The 16,189-nt window shown below is 43.0% G+C and overlaps 1 protein-coding gene across 1 annotated transcript; it reads left to right on the top strand.

Annotated features, from left to right (window-relative positions):
• Positions 1-3,939: 3,939 nt before the first annotated feature.
• LOC140193780 (uncharacterized) lies at positions 3,940-5,631 on the top strand (the record flags this gene model as incomplete). Its single annotated transcript, XM_072250948.1, has 1 exon — positions 3,940-5,631. A coding segment is annotated over one exon (737 nt), but the record flags the coding sequence as incomplete, so codon positions are not given.
• Between the last annotated feature and the right edge of the window lie 10,558 nt (positions 5,632-16,189).

The following is a 16,189-nucleotide window of genomic DNA, read 5'->3' as shown; positions in this document are numbered from 1 at the left end:
TTCATCCAAATCACTAGATGATAAAGAACAGTTGACCCAGTTTCACACTCCATTGCTGCCTAATCTACAATTTTCTATTTCCATTTCAGAAGTCAGATGTATGCTACACAAAATTCAAAGTGAACAAGCAGACGGGGAGGAAGTTTCCCCTAATGTTGTTAATTACATTTAAGAAGGTGGGAAGATAGATTACTAGATACTAAAAGCATCAAGGCTATGGAGACAATACCGGAGTGAAGTATATAGATGAAGAATTTTATTAGTCATATTAAATGCTGTAGAGATCAGAGAGGCCAAGGGCTACAAATAGATAGGATAAAGGAGGAGACTCTAAAACTCAAGGGTATCGGCTTGAAGTAAGAAGGGAAAGATTAAAAGGCTCCTGAGGGGCAACCTTTAAACACAGTGTGTGGTGAGTATGCTGTACGAGCTGCCAGAGGAACTGATGGGGCATAATTGTAAAGTTCAAAACCTCTAAACGGCTTTTATCCATTAATTATTTATATGGCTTTTAAATGTTTCTTATGTATCCACCTCAACCAGTATTTCTGCCACTGTGTTTCAATTACGCACTATACTACCCCTGGTGCCCCTTTTAAATCTCTTGCCTCTGCTGTTAAACTATGCCCCCGCCCTGGGAAAAATATGCTTTCACCTTGTCTGTGCCCCCCATGGTCGATGCTTGTATCAGGTCACTACCCCAATCTCCTATGTTCCAGGGAATAAAGTCCTAGCCTTTTCAACCTCTCTTTATAAATCAGATGCTGAAGTACAGGCAGCGTTCTGGTAAATCTTTTCTGCACTCTATCTGGTTTAATAATATCCTTCCTGTACTGATCAGAATTGAGCAGAATACTCCCAAGTCCAATCACAAGTCTTACATGAATGCATTGTAACATCCCAACTCCTATACTCACTGCTCTGACTGATGAAGGCCAAATGCCTTTTTCATCACTCTATCTGCCTCTGACACCGTTTTCAGTAAGTTGTGCACTTGCAATCTTTGGTCCCTTTCTGAGTAACGATTCCCAGGGCCCTAGCACTCACAGTGTAAGTGTTCCCCTAGTTTGATCTCCCAAAATGTAGTACATCACATTTTTTCTGGATTGAAACCCGATTCTCAACCCACATACCTAGCTGATAAAAAAAATCCCTCGTAGTTGTTCATAACGTTCTACACTACATACACCACCACCTATATTACTTTCATAAGACCATAAGTTATAGGAGCAGAAAATTGTCCATTTGGCCCACCAAGTCTGCTCTACCATTTCACCATGTCTGATCCTTTTTCCTCTCAGCCCCAATCTCCAGCCTTTTCCCCATATCCTTTCATGCCCTGAATCTTTCAACCTCTGCCTTAAGTATACTAGGGCTCCACAGCTGCCTGTGGCAAAGAATTCCAGAGATTCACCGTTCTTTGGCTAAAGAAATATCTCCTCATCTCTGCTCTAAAGGGAAACCCCTCTATTCTGAGGCTGTGTCCTCTCGACTTAGACTTTCTCATTATAGGAAGCATCCTCTCCACATCAAGGCCTTCCACCATTCGATAGGTTTCAATGAGGTCACCCTTCATTCTTCTGAATTCCAATGAATACAGGCCCAGAGCCATCAAACTCTCTTCATATGACAAGCCATTCAATCCTGGAATCATTTTTGTTAACCTCCTTTGAACCCTCTCTAGTTTCAGCACATCCTTTCTAAGTTAAAGGGCCCAAAACTGCTCACAATACTCCAAGTGAGGCCTCCCTAGGGCTTCCTGTTCTAGTCATCTTGAAATGGATGCTAACATCACATTTGCCTTCCTCCCCACAGTCTTCACAGGATATACTTGGTCTAACACCTATCTTCCTCCTTAATTCCTTCATTTGCAAACTAATTGCTCTGGATCCTGCCTCCTACTACTCCCGAGGGGTACTAATGAACCTCCCTGTGAGAATATTGGCTGTCCTCCAGGTCAAATGCATCCTGTCTCTCTTGAACAGATCTCACCTGCCTTGGAATAGAGCCCAATGATCACTGTATCCTGTACCAGCTCCTTAGCCATGTTTCTTCCTGTTTCTCACCTCCCCAGCACATGGCATTGGCAGAAATAATCCTGAAGTCACAAACCTATCTTGCTACCTAAATCCCTAACATCACTTTGCATGGCCTCATATCCTTCCTCCCTGTGTCATTGGTAGCAATATGGACCATGTCATCTGGCTGCACATCTACCAGTCTCAGAATGTCCTGTGCCCACTCAGGAACATCCTTGGCCCTGGCATCGCGATGCCAAACACCACCCTCTGGTTTCACTTGTGGCCAGAGAATCATTTGTCTGTACAGCCCCTATCAGTATGACTTGTTGCCTGGGCATTGCTCTACCTTAATATGCAACAGCGATATTAGTGGAGAGGAGAACAGCCTCCTGGTGCTCACCCGTCTATCTGACTGAACAGTTCTGAAAATCCTGTCAGTAACACTCCCTGGCTCCCTCCCGTATGTTCTGCAGTCACTCCAAATGTGTGGTATGAGAGGAGCTGCAGCTGGATGCACTTCCTGCAGATGTGGTCATCAGCCCCTTTGGCTATCCCCTTCTCAGTCTGAGACGCCACACCACCAGAGTGGAAATAAGTCATATATGATATAGAGAGACTATCTTAAAAAAAGCATTTAAAGTTTCGTCCAGCTGCTTTTTACTTTCTCCAAGAGCCGAATAATCTTCTCCATCGCTATCATTTCTCAAAGCCTGCACACCATTGGGTCTGTTTGTCCTCCCATTTGATCTTAAACAAGGTGGAACGTTTGCCCCGTCCTTGTCCGCTGGCATCTCCCCATATTCACAAAGGACAGGAAGATGGCAGAACTTTGTGCAGCTTCCATCTATTTTTCTCAACATCAGATCTCAGGTGATTTTTTAAGTTAAATTACATTCTTTCCTTGTAGCGTGATCCTTTAAATAAATATTTATTTATCAGATCTGCACCTCTCTGGCCCCTCCCCCACCTTTTTATTCTGGCATCTTCACACTTCTTTTCCAGTCTTGAGGAAGGGTTTTGGCCCTAAACATTGATTTTCCATGGATGCTGCCTAACCTCCTGAGTTCCTCCAGCATTTTGTGTGTGTGTTACTTTGGATTTCCAGCATCTGCAGAATTTCTCATATTTATGACTGTTTAGTTCTGTGTGCTTTTGCCTTTGTACGGGTGTCTATATGTTTCGTAGTAAATCCACCTGTTATTCCAAACGGTCTTGAATAAGTGCTTCTGGTGAAGGCGAACCGGCAATGCTGTTAGAGAGGAAATTCCAGGTTTTACACCCAGTGACTATGAAGTCATGTGGTATATGAGTTGGTGGGGAAGCTGCTGGTGGTGGTGTCCTGTCCCCCGTGCTACTCTCTTGTCTGTTTTGGTAGGAGAGCTGGTGGGTTTGGGAGGTCCTATTGAAGTAGCCCGAGCATGTAACTGCAGTTCATATTGTAAGTGGTACATACTGGCAGTGGAGGGATTTTTAGGGAGTGTTGATGGGATGCTGGTAGAGTGGTTGCTTTGTCTTGAATGGAGTCAAGCTTCAAAAGAGCTGTTGGAGGTGCACTCAATCAGACATTGGAAATTCCATCACATTATGACTTGTGCCTTGAGGACAGTATGTGAGTGTAAGGTGTTGAGTACCAGTACATCCGGTCTCCAACCTGCTCTTGTAACCACTGTATCTATATAGCACTTCCACTGAGTTTTAGATCCACGATGTGGGTATATAGTTGAAAAAAATAAAAGCATTAATGAGTATGAGGAAAGAGCAGAAGGTTGAATGAAAATGGATAGCTGAAACCTTCAATGAACTGGCGTGGGCATGATGATCGCAGAGCATCCTACTGTATAGTTACTGTTACAATTGCAGTTGATAGCTTGATATATCAGGTAATGGTTCTGAAAAATAATCAGTATTCTTTATCTAGGTTGTTCCAAGATAACGTGCATCAGTCTGACAAGGGAAGCTTCCATTAAAATCTCTCCACTTCATGGAAAACAGATCTCCATCCGCTACCTGAATATGACAGATTGCTTTTTACTTGAAGATGAGGGACTGCACATAATAGCAGCTCACTGCACACAGCTAACACACCTCTATCTACGCAGATGTGTCCGTGTTACAGACGAGGGCCTTCACTTCCTGATGCTTTATTGCACGTCAATCAAGGAGCTGAGTGTTAGTGACTGCCGAGCTGTGACTGATTTTGGGATGAGAGAGGTGGCAAAGTTGGAAGCACACCTAAGGTATCTCAGTATTGCTCACTGTGTCCGGATTACAGATGTAGGTATCCGCTACATCGCCAAGTACTGCAGTAAACTGCGCTATCTAAACGCTCGAGGTTGTGATGGACTGACTGATCATGGGATTGAGTACCTTGCCAAGAATTGCACAAAACTCAAGTCCCTGGATATTGGCAAGTGTCTGTTGATTTCTGATGCAGGCATGGAGTTTTTAGCGTTGAACTGCTACAACCTTAAGCGGCTCAGTCTTAAGTCATGTGAGAGTGTCACCGGTCGTGGTTTAAAGATTGTTGCTGCTAACTGCTTTGAGTTGCAGGTGTTGAATGTACAGGACTGTGACATCTCGGTTGAAGCACTGCAGTTTGTCAAACGCCACTGCAGGAGGTGTATTATAGAGCACACCAATCCAGCTTTCTTTTGACAGGATAACAGTAATACAGCACAGACCATAGATCGTAAAGTCTGAATTTTTATTATCTCTTGTTTTTTCTAAATTCAAATATTTAGTTAATTTCTGCACTGTACATATGATGTCATGCTAATATTTATATACTATTATGCATTTATACATTTTTGCTTGTCAAACATCAATATAAATCAATATCTGGAGACAGAAATGCAGATTTTGGGAAGAATTAATCAAAATTTTCCTTTGTTTTTAAATTCCTCACTGGAAAATATAAAAGCAATCATCAGAATATAGTTTGCCTTGAGTTTTCAACTTTCTTAAACGAGAGCACCATGTTTTTGGGTAGCATCCTACCATAGCACACCAACTGTGGGCAGCACAGTGATGCAGCTGATAGAGCTTATGCCTAACAGATTGCTGTCTCCCTGTGACTGGCTCTCCTCCCTCATCCTAAAGCAATGCAGGTTGGTATGTTAATTGGCGACTGCAAATTGCTCTTTCTGTGCAAGTCAGTGCTAGAGCCTGATTGAGGATGTGGGGAAAGTAACAAAATGGGATTAATGTACAATTAGTTTTGACAGCACTGAATTGTTGGGTCAAACTATGCAACAATATGAAGTACATAAAATAAGTTTTGTTTTACAACAAGTTACTTCGGTGTTAAAAGAAATGGCAATATTGTTTGTTATGAAACACTGCTTTAGCCATTATGGAAATTTTGTGATGCCATTGGGTCTAAATTCACAAGCTTAAGCTGTACAATCAAATTAATGTTACCAAATACTACAACACTAGGAAATACATATTATAAAGTTGTTTGCAACAAGCTCCTATATGGTTGTATTATAGAAAGCAGCAATTGTATGCTGTTTACTCAGAAACGTTTATTTAGCCAGTTGCAAGCAATGTGTTATCACTGGCACCAAGGTTAAGTTGTACTATTAAATAAATGTTACCAAATACTTGATCACCAGGAAATATACAAAATGAAGTTCTTTGCAACAGATTGCTACTTGTGTTTATTGTAGAAAGTGGCAATCATACACTGCTTTCTTAGAAACACTGATTTAGCCGAACTGGACATTCTGAGATACCATTGGATTTATCTTCTCAAACTTAAGTTGTACAGTACAAACAGGTAAAAGCTGCCAAGCACTTCATCACTAGGAAATACATAGAATAAAGTTGCTTGAAATGTGTTCTACATGGTTTTATTTTCAAAGTTGCTAATTGTATGCAGTTTAGTCTGAAACATTGATTAAATCATTCTGGGTGTTTTCTGATACCATGAAGCATAGAACATAGATCAGTGCATAACAGAAACAGGCCCTTTGGTCCACAATGTTGTATCAATCCAATTAAATTTGTAATCAAATGGGCAACCTAACTAATCTTCTCTGCAACACTATGCCTATATCCTTACATTTTCCTCATATTCATGTACCTATCTAAACACCTCTTAAATGTATCTGCAATGTAATGTATCTGCCCCCACCACCACTCCAGGCAGTGCATTCCAAGCACCACTACTCTCTGTGTAAAAAAACTTTCCCCTCACATTTCGTTTGAAATTACTGCCTCACACCTCAAATGCATGCCTTTGGTATTAGACTTTTCAATCCTTGGAAAAAATATTGTCTGTCTACTCCATCTATGTCTCTCACAATCTTATGAACTTCTATCCTTAGTCTCCACCGCTGCAGAAAATTCACCATCTCCTTTTGCACATGCCCTCTAATCCAGGAGGCGCCCTGGTAAAGCTCTTCTTGAAAAGCTTTGGCATTCTTCCTATAATAGTGCAACATGCATTATTCCAGATGTGGCCTAAACGGGAGTTTTATAAAGCAGCAACAGAACCTTCTCACGTTTGGATTCAATGCCACGACTAATAAAGTCAAGCGTGCCCTGTCACCTTTCAGGAAGATATGAACTTGCACTCTAAGATCCCTCTGCTCATTTTACTCTTGCTTTTCACTTATCAACCAAGATGCAACACTTAACATTTCTCTGAGTTAAACTCCATCTGCCATTTCTTTGCTGTATTATGTTAAGTTTTGTAAAATATTAGATGAATGCCTGGAGGGTAAAATGACAATTTAACTCTTTCTGAACTCATAGCATGTAGGGTTAATATGTCTTAGTGGGCAGAGTGTCTGTATAGAGTAAACACTATCAATGTCAGTAGAGTGTTTGCTGATAGCAGCTGGATATTTCTTAGCCTCAGGCTCCATAAACATGAGGATGTTTGTTAATAACTAAATGTCTGTCAATTTGGCTTTATGGATTCTTTTCTGAATTTGGGTTTATCATTTATATGTAATGTTCTTTTGTAAGTCCAAACAAATATTATGCCCAAAACACTATTGGACTAATGGGTGAGGAATGTGTAGTTGATTTATGAGAGTATGCTGAACACTGTGTTAATGAAAACAGGACACATTTTTAAAAAGGCAGGTTGAGTTGGGACATAAGATAAAAGAGTTTATATGTCTCGTGGTTGCTCCATACTTGTGAAACTTGTATTTATTGGGGTGTCTTTTCCCTGGCTCATTGGACTTCAGCTGAGGGCCGGAAATCGTGATTGGTGCCTGGGACCCAGGGGTGGTTTCGCAAGTGAGTGAAAATTTGGAGTTCCCTCGACAATGGTGACAATCAAGTGGTGACTAGAGAATTGTGAGCCTTGATACCTTTGTGACTTACTACGTAGTATTTTGTGTGGTTTACTTATGCTTTCTATTTTATGATAATAAATTAGGCTTAATTTACTTTGTTGTGCTTGTATGCTGATTACCACATCTCCTGGACAGTGCAATTGTTTGGGTCTGATCAACCCAGCCCATTATTCTGATGCAGTCAGCAGGGTCCAAGCAAGTTGAGAGATACCATACCAGAGACTTATCGAGTCCTCAGATGGATAGATAACTCTGAGGGTTTTCGATCGCTGGCGGGGTCCTGCCAGATGTTGAGACGCCTTTGCTGAATTGTCTAATGTTAAACTTCCATGTGTGGTATCACGAAGCCTATTACTTTTCCCGCCAAGAGAGTCTCTCTACCTCACATGGGGTGGATTTTTATGACGGTGTTGCAGCAGTTGAGTACCGAAACAGCTGAACTCTGAGGAAAATAAGTGATTGCAGAGCGAGTTGGCCTCTTTGAGTTCTCAGAACACTGTTTTGAGTGACACAGCATGGGAGGTGCTGAAACGCCCTGAGCACTCTGAGAATGAACAGATTGCTATGGCTGGTAGAGATATCTGGTATGATGATGATCTGGCTGGGGATGAAAACAATATAATCGATGTTCACCAAATGTGGCAAGAAAGATGTGACAAGGAGGGGAAAGGGAGGCATTTATATCAAATACCAATTTGATATAAACAGCAAATATCAATTTATATCAAGTGTTGCAGTTACTAGGGTAGGTAATGGAAACAGAAGAGAGGAAATTGTGTGGACTAGGTTAAGGCTGGGGCATTGTGCATTAAACAGAACATTGAAAATGATAGGGAAACACCAGACAGGATTGTGTGAGGAATGTCAGGAAGAGGAGTCAGTAGAACATGTAGTTCTGAGTTGCAGGAAGTATGGGATACAGAGAGAGATGATGAGAATTAAACTAAGGGAGTTGGGGGTGCAGGAATTCACATTAAAAGGGTTGCTGGGCATGGGTGAGAGAGCACAAGTCCGGGTATTTTTAGCGTTTTTAAGGGGTACAGGGGTTTTTTATAGGATATGACGGATAAACAGGAATAGGATACTAGGATGGTCAAGGATGGGAGGGTAAAGTGTAGGTTTGTGTGTGTGTGTGTGTGTGCGCGCGCGCGCGATTGGGTGAAGGGATTTAGAATATATGTCTAGTGCACATTCTGGAGCAGAAGGTGGCGGTAATGCACCATTAAACTGGATGCCAACCGCCGTAAAACAAGATACAGAGAGGGAGAGGTTCACCTCTCTGTCATGTAAAAGTTAAACAGGAACACAGAGCTGGTTAATTAAAATAAAGCTATCCCTACTACTACTGAAACCACTATCCATAACTACACTACCAGCCGAGTTACAGGGTTTAGACCGAAGGCTGTGTCAGCGGCCAGAGAAATCCTTGCCCAGATGGCTCACCCACAGATGGGATTTTGGAGCCTCTTGACTTTTTATTTAATTGCATGAACTGATTGAGTGACGATCATTAATGATGGACCCATTGGCCCTGGCTGAATTGTGGGCTGGACAGGATGACAGAGCTGAATGCTCCGTGTTATGGAAACTGTGCACGCTCGCTACCCTGCCCCGTCTTCCCATTCCTGGTACACACCCCGCCCGAGGCTTTTTCACGATTCTGTGACACGGCAACACAGATGCTATTTATAAAAATTAGGCCTTTAATGACCTGAGGCTGTCCTGTTTTCTCTTGCTGTGCTGACTGGATTGGTAAAATGGCGACCCTCACAGTGGAGAGGCAGCTGTTAGGTCCAGCTGAGGGCCAGACTGTTGCAGAGGCGAGCAGTCTACTGGCCCAACCCGAGGGGTCTGATGTAGATCAGGAACTGATGAAAGGTGAAATGCTACTTTTAAATCCTGGCGGGTGCAGGGGCAATCTGGATGCATGATGATTGGAACTAGGAATAGAGTACAGAATATAGAATAGTACAACAACGGAACAGGCCCTTTGGCCTACAATGTTGTGCCGGACCAGCTGTAAGAGTAAAGCAAAACACCCAAAAATTAATTCGTCCAACCTATACAATGTCCGTATCCCTCCATCTTCCCCACATTCATTTGCCTCTACCACCAAATCAGGCAGTGTATTCCAAGCATCCAACACTCTCTGAGTAAAAACAACCAACCCCTTTGAACCTACCCCCTCTCACCTTCAATGCATGCCCTCTGGTGTTAGACATTTCAACTCTAAGAAACAGATACTTCCTGTCTACTCTGTCCATGCCTATCATAATCATATAAGCCTCCATCAGCTCTTCCCTCAGCCTCCATTCTACCAAAGAAAACCAGGCAGCATCCTGGTAAACCCCCTCTGTGTCCTCTCCAAAGCCTCAACATCTTTCCTATAGTGAGCGACCAGAACTGTATGCAATACTCCAGATGTCGCTTAACCAGAGTTCTATAAAGTTGCAACATAACCTCTTGACTTTCAAGCGCAATGTGTCGAAAATAAAAGCAGGCAGTTCATAAGTCTTCTTAACCACCCTATCGGCCTGTGTAGCCATTTTCAAAGAGCTAGGAATTTGGATCCCAGGATCTATCTGATCTGCAACACTGTAGAGGATCTTACCCTTAACAGTGTACTGTCTCCTTGCATTTGCCCTACTAAGATGCAACACCTCATATCTGCCATACCTCTATCTGCCATTTCTCTGCAACTGATCTATATTCTGCTCTATTCTTTGCCAGTCTTCTACACTATCCACAACTCCATCAATTTTGGTATCATCCACAAACTTACTAACCCACCCATCTTTATTTTCATCCAGGTCATTTATATACATCGCAAACAGCAGAGTTCCCAGAACAGATCCCTGTGGAACACCTCTGATTACAGACCTCCAGCTTGATAAAGTTCCTTCAACCACTGCCCTCTGCCCTCTCCTCATCAATCTCTCTTGTCACCATATTAAAAAACTCAATCAAGTTGTAAGGCACAACCTGCCCCATACAAAGCCATGCTGCCTCTCCCTAATGACACCACGGATTTCCAAATGCTCATTTTTCCTATCCCTAAGAATTTTCTACAGCAATTTCCACTCAAACTGATGTGAAACTCAATTTCCATACTCACTGATGGTCCCAGGATTTTCCCTTGTTCCCTTCCGAAATAGAAATACTGAGCACCGGGGGGCCCCTGTGCTCACAGTGAGCACGGAGACCCCCCAGGGCTGTCTGCTTAGTCCACTGTTGTTCACTCTGCTGACCCACAACTGTGCTGCAACACACATCATCAAGTTCGCCGATGACACGACCGTGGTGGGTCTCATCAGCAAGAATGATGAGTCAGCGTACAGAGAGTAGGTGCTGCGGCTAATGGACTGGTGCAGAGCCAACAACCTGTCTCTGAATGTGAACAAAACAAAAGAGATGGTTGCTGACTTAAGGAGGACACGGAGCGACCACTTTCCCCTGAATATCGACGACTCCTCCGTAGAGATCATTAAGAGCACCAAATTTCTTGGTGTTCACCTGGCAGAGAATCTCACCTGGTCCCTCAACACCAGCTCCATAGCAAAGAAAGCCCAGCAGCGCCTCTACTTTCTGCGAAGGCTGAGAAAAGTCCATCTCCCACCCTCATCCTCACCACATTCTACGGAGGTTGTATTGAGAGCATCCTGAGCTGCTGCACCACTGCCTGGTTAGGAAATTGCACCATCTCGGATCGCAAGACCCTGCAGCGGATAGTGAGGTCAGCTGAGAAGATCATCGGGGTCTCTCTTCCCACCATTACAGACATTTACACCACACGCTGCATCTGTAAAGCAAACAGCATTGTGAAGGACCCCACACACCCCTCATATAAACTCTTCTCCCTCCTGCCATCTGGCAAAAGGTACCGAAGTATTCAGGCTCTCACAACCAGACTATGTAACAGTTTCTTCCCCCAAGTCATCAGACTCCTCAATACCCAGAACCTGGCTTGACACCAACCTAATATACCCTCTACTGTGCCTATTGTCTTGTTTATTATTTATTGTAATGCCTGCACTGTTTTGTGCACTTTATGCAGTCCTGGGTAGATCTGTAGTCTAGTGTAGTTTTGTGTTGTTTTACGTAGTTCAGTGTAGTTTTTGTATTGTTTCATGTAGCACCATGGTCCTGAAAAACACTGTCTCGATTTTACTGTGTTCTATACAAGCAGTTATGGTCGAAATGACAATAAAAAGTGACTTGACTTGACTTGACTTGAAGTACAATATTAGCCATTTACCAGTTCTCTGGGACCTTACCTGTGCCCAGAGAGGAAACGAAGATATTGGTTAAAGCCCAGCAATCTCATCTCTTGTCTCCTTCAGTAACCTGAGATCAATCCCATCAGGCCGTGGGGACATTAGGAGGCCCAACACTTCCTCCTAAACACCATAACATAGTTATACACTCTGCAGTGAACTCCTGGACCTCCATGTCCTTTTCTTTGGAAAATATTGAAGCAAAGTATTCATTCAGTACCTCACTCAGATTCTCTGCATCCAAGCAATTGTTCCCCCTTTATCTTTGAGTGGTCCTACAATCTCCCTAGATATCCTCTTGCTCTTCTTTGTATAGAATGTCTTGGGATTCACTTGCCAAGGACTTTTCATGCCCCTCTTGGCTTTCCTAATTCCCTTCTTTAGTTCTTTACTGGCTTCTTTATGCTCCTCATGTGATCCATTTGACCCTGACTTCAGACCTTTACATACTTTTCCTTCTTCCTCTTGACGGAATTCATCACCTCCCTGGACATATTTCTATATCTGTCCTTCCTTCTAACAGGAACATTCCTGTACACTGTACTCATGTTCAATGTGGATTTGCCAGAAAAAAAGATGTTCCCAATTAATTCTTCTTAGTTCCTAATGCTCTCATGATTTGCCCTATTCCAATTTAAAACTCTCCTGGAAGGACCATACTTATCCTTATCTATAGCTATTCTGAAAGTTAAGGAGTTGTAGTCACTGTTCCCTAACAGCTCACCCTCTGAAAGATCAGTCAGCAGGCCAGGGTCAGCACCCAACACCAGCTTAAATACAGCCCCGCCTCTCATTGGACCATCCACATATTGACTTAAGAAACCCTCCCGGATAACTTAACAAATTCTACCACATCCAAACCCCTTGCTCTAAGAAGAACCCAGTTTATATTAGGGAAGTTGAAATCCCAAAGAACCTTATTATTTTTACACATTTCCTTAATCTGATTACATCACTGGTCCTCAATGTCCCGGTGGCCTATTAGGGTCTGTAGTACAATCCCATCAGTGTCATTGCACCCTTCCTGTTCTTGAGTTCCACCCAAATGGACCCAGTATCTGACCCCTCCATTGTGTCTCCCCTGTGCAGCTGTGATATTGTCCCTGATTAGTAGTACAATTCCCCCGCCCTGCTTTTTATTTCCTTCTCTGCCTTTGCTAAAGCTTGATACAATCCCATTCCTGCCCTGTCTCAACCAAGTTTCAGTAATGGCTATATCATAGTTCCATGTATGATCCATGCTCAAAGTTCATCACCTTTACCCGGAAAACTCTTAGCATAAAAATGCACACATTTCAAACTATCTGACCCATCATATCTGTTATTTTGATTTTGCCTTTTAGTACTTTCCCTGACATCTACCTTCTGGTCCAATCGTTCAGTTACTGACCTGGTTCCCAGCCCCCTGCAAAACTAGTTTAAACTCTCCCGAGTAACATTAACAAACCTCCCAACCAGGATATTCGTTCTCCTCCAGTTCAGGTGCAACCCGTCCCTCTTGTACAGGTCACCCCTTCCCCAGAAAAGGTTCCAATGATCCAAGAACATGAAACCCTGCCCCCTGCACCATCTCCTCAGCCACTCATTCATCCGTGCTATCACCTCATTCATATCTGCATTAACCTGTAGTACTTGGAATAATCCAGAGATTGCTGCCTTGGCAGTCCTTCCCTTCTGCCTCTTTCCTGACTCTGTATGCTCACAGTGTAGAATCTCTTCCCCTTTTCTGCCTATGGCATTAGTGCCAGTATGCACCGCAACTGCTGGCTGTTCACCCTCCCCCTTGAAGATATCCTGCAGCTGCTCCAGGCAACCGGCTACTGTGTCTCAGCAGTCCACATCAAAGAGCCCCACGTCCCATGGCAGTATAAAGGAAATGTTTCTGTCCCTGCTGAAGGCAAGGCTGTACAAGGAAAAAAATTGATGGTGCACCTACTTTATGTGTTATACTGTAAGCATTGTAAACCAGATGGGTTTCATTCTATAGCCCAAACAAAGGGACCAGTTACCCTACCAGCCCTTCAAGGGAATGTAATGTTAATCCTGGTAAGTAGGACGTTATATCCAGACTGGGGTGAATTGGACCCTGGGTGGCAGGTTACTCAGACCACCACCTAAGGTTGTGGCCAGGGCCTCAGGCCCTCCCCTATTCCCAGCATCCCAGAGGGAGACTTGAGGCCATACATACCAAATACCCACTGGTGGTCACATAGTAATACGTAATAGCAAATTGCCCTGGTGGACACGGGCTGGTTACTTGCGAATCTGGATTTATATACAGGAAAGTGAGTGTAGATTCAGGGATATGGAGGATTGGTTATGGATGGTGTGTGAACAAAGGTCCATCTCACTATTGACAAGGGTCCTCCTTGGTCTGTTCCCATGCTCATCTTCCAGGTCCCTGAAAATATTTTGGAAATTGATTTGTTAATGGGAACTTCTATCACAATATCTTTGTCAAATTTGCTTTTGGTATTAGGAAGGTGTTCATTCTGGTTGGAAAGGCAAAATGGGAACCCCTTCAGAAAGTAGTCGTTAGGCAATATGCTTTCCTGGAAGGAGATAAGGAAATAGATGATACAGTCAAGTCCCTTTTAAACCTCTTCATCCTGCCTCATCCCCCCTCATCTCCTTATAATAGCCCTCTGTTGCCAGTTCAGAAAATGATAGTTGATGGCGTCTGACCATTGATTATTGCCAGTTAAATCGGTTTGCCCCTCCAATGGCCACAGCTGTTCCAGACGTTGTGACTCAGACTGAAGACTTTTCTAGTAGGACTGACAGTTATTATGCTGTTATTGATTGGGATAGTGCTTTCTTCTCCATCCCTATTGCTGAGTAGTCCCAAGATCAGTTTACATCTACATGGAACAGACTTCAGTACGCAGTACCACTATGTACATATCCCCCTGGTTTCCACAGGGATATGTACATAGTCCTACTATGTGGTGGCACAGGATTTGCACGAATGTGTCCTATCCTCCAACATTAAAGTAGCTCTCTATATAGATGCATTATGATATTGTAGCCATTGGTGAGACTTGGCTGCAGCAGGGGCAGGTTGACTGAGTGGTTAAGAAGGCATACAGTGCATTGGCCTTCATCAACAATGGGATTGTGTTTAGGAGCCGAGAGGTAATGTTGCAGCTATATAGGACCCTGGTCAGACCCCACTTGGAGTACTGTGCTCAGTTCTGGTCACTTCACTACAGGAAGAATGTGGAAACCATAGAAAGGGTGCAGAGGAGATGTACAAGGATGTTGCCTGGATTGGGGAGCATGCCTTATGAAAACAGGTTGCGTGAACTTGGCCTTTTCTCCTTGGAGCGATGGAGGATGAGAGGTGACCTGATAGAGCTGTATAAAATGATGAGAGGCATTGATCGTGTGGATAGTCAGAGGCTTTTTCCAAGGGCTGAAATGGCTAACATGAGAGGGCACAGTTTTAAGGTGCTTGGAAGCAGGTCAGGGGTAAGTTTTTTATGCAGAGAGTGGTGAGTGCATGGAATGGGCTGCCGGCAACGGTGATGGAGGCGGATACGATAACGTCTTTTAAGAGACTTTTGGATAGGTAGATGGAGCTTAGAAAAATAGAGAGCTATGGGTAACCCTAGGTAATTTCTAAAGTAAGTACGTGTTCAGCACAGTGTTGTGTGCCGAAGGGCCTGTATTGCGCTGTAAGTTTTCTATGTTTCTAATCTTCCAGGACTGTGTTGTTTTAGATGCAACAGAGCAGGACGGATGGTGTTAATGTCACGGCAGTGCTCAGTGGATTACAGGAGGAATAGAGACAGGCTAACTCCTATTGACATCAATGGATCTGGGGTTGAGAGGGTGAACAGCTTTAAGTTCCTCAGCATACACATCACCGAGGATCTCACGTGGTCTGTGCATACCGGCAGTGTGGTGAAAAAGGCACAACAGCACCTCTTTCACCTCAGATGGTTGAAGAAGCACATCTTTTATTTGTACAAGAGACCCATGTGCGGAGATGGGACAGATTATGTTTTTTTCAGTTCTGAATTAACAATACCACTCAAATTCTAATGCCAAAGTTAGAAGTGTTTGTATTTTCATTGATCCCTCAATTACATTTGTGCAACAGGATATTATCTCTGATCCAAATGATAGATTTTTACTGGTTAGTAGTTTACTTTTTAATAAAAAGGTAGTTCTGGTTAATGTTTATGCTCCAAACTCGGACTGTCCGGAATTTTATAAATCTTTATTTAATATGTTTCCAAATTTGAATGACTTTACACTAATCTGGGGTGGAGATCTTAATACTTGTTTATCCCCACTATCGGACCATTCGACCCCTATATGGACTGCACCCAATAAATCCGCAACCTTGATTAATTCATATCTCTCAGATTCGGGGTCGACGGATATCTGTCCATTTTTACATCCCCAGGAAAAAGACTTCTCTTTTTTTTTCACATGTTCATCACTCTTACTCAAGAATTGATTTTTTTTTATTGATTCTCGTCTTACTTCTTCAGTGGTTAAATGTGAATATGATTCTATAACCATTTTGGACCATGCTCCACTTAAGCTTTCTATTAAATTATTGGCCAAT

Source organism: Mobula birostris, unplaced genomic scaffold (assembly GCF_030028105.1).
Source record: "Mobula birostris isolate sMobBir1 unplaced genomic scaffold, sMobBir1.hap1 scaffold_851, whole genome shotgun sequence".
Lineage (NCBI taxonomy): Eukaryota > Metazoa > Chordata > Chondrichthyes > Myliobatiformes > Myliobatidae > Mobula > Mobula birostris.
This window is presented reverse-complemented; position numbering and strand designations above follow the sequence as displayed.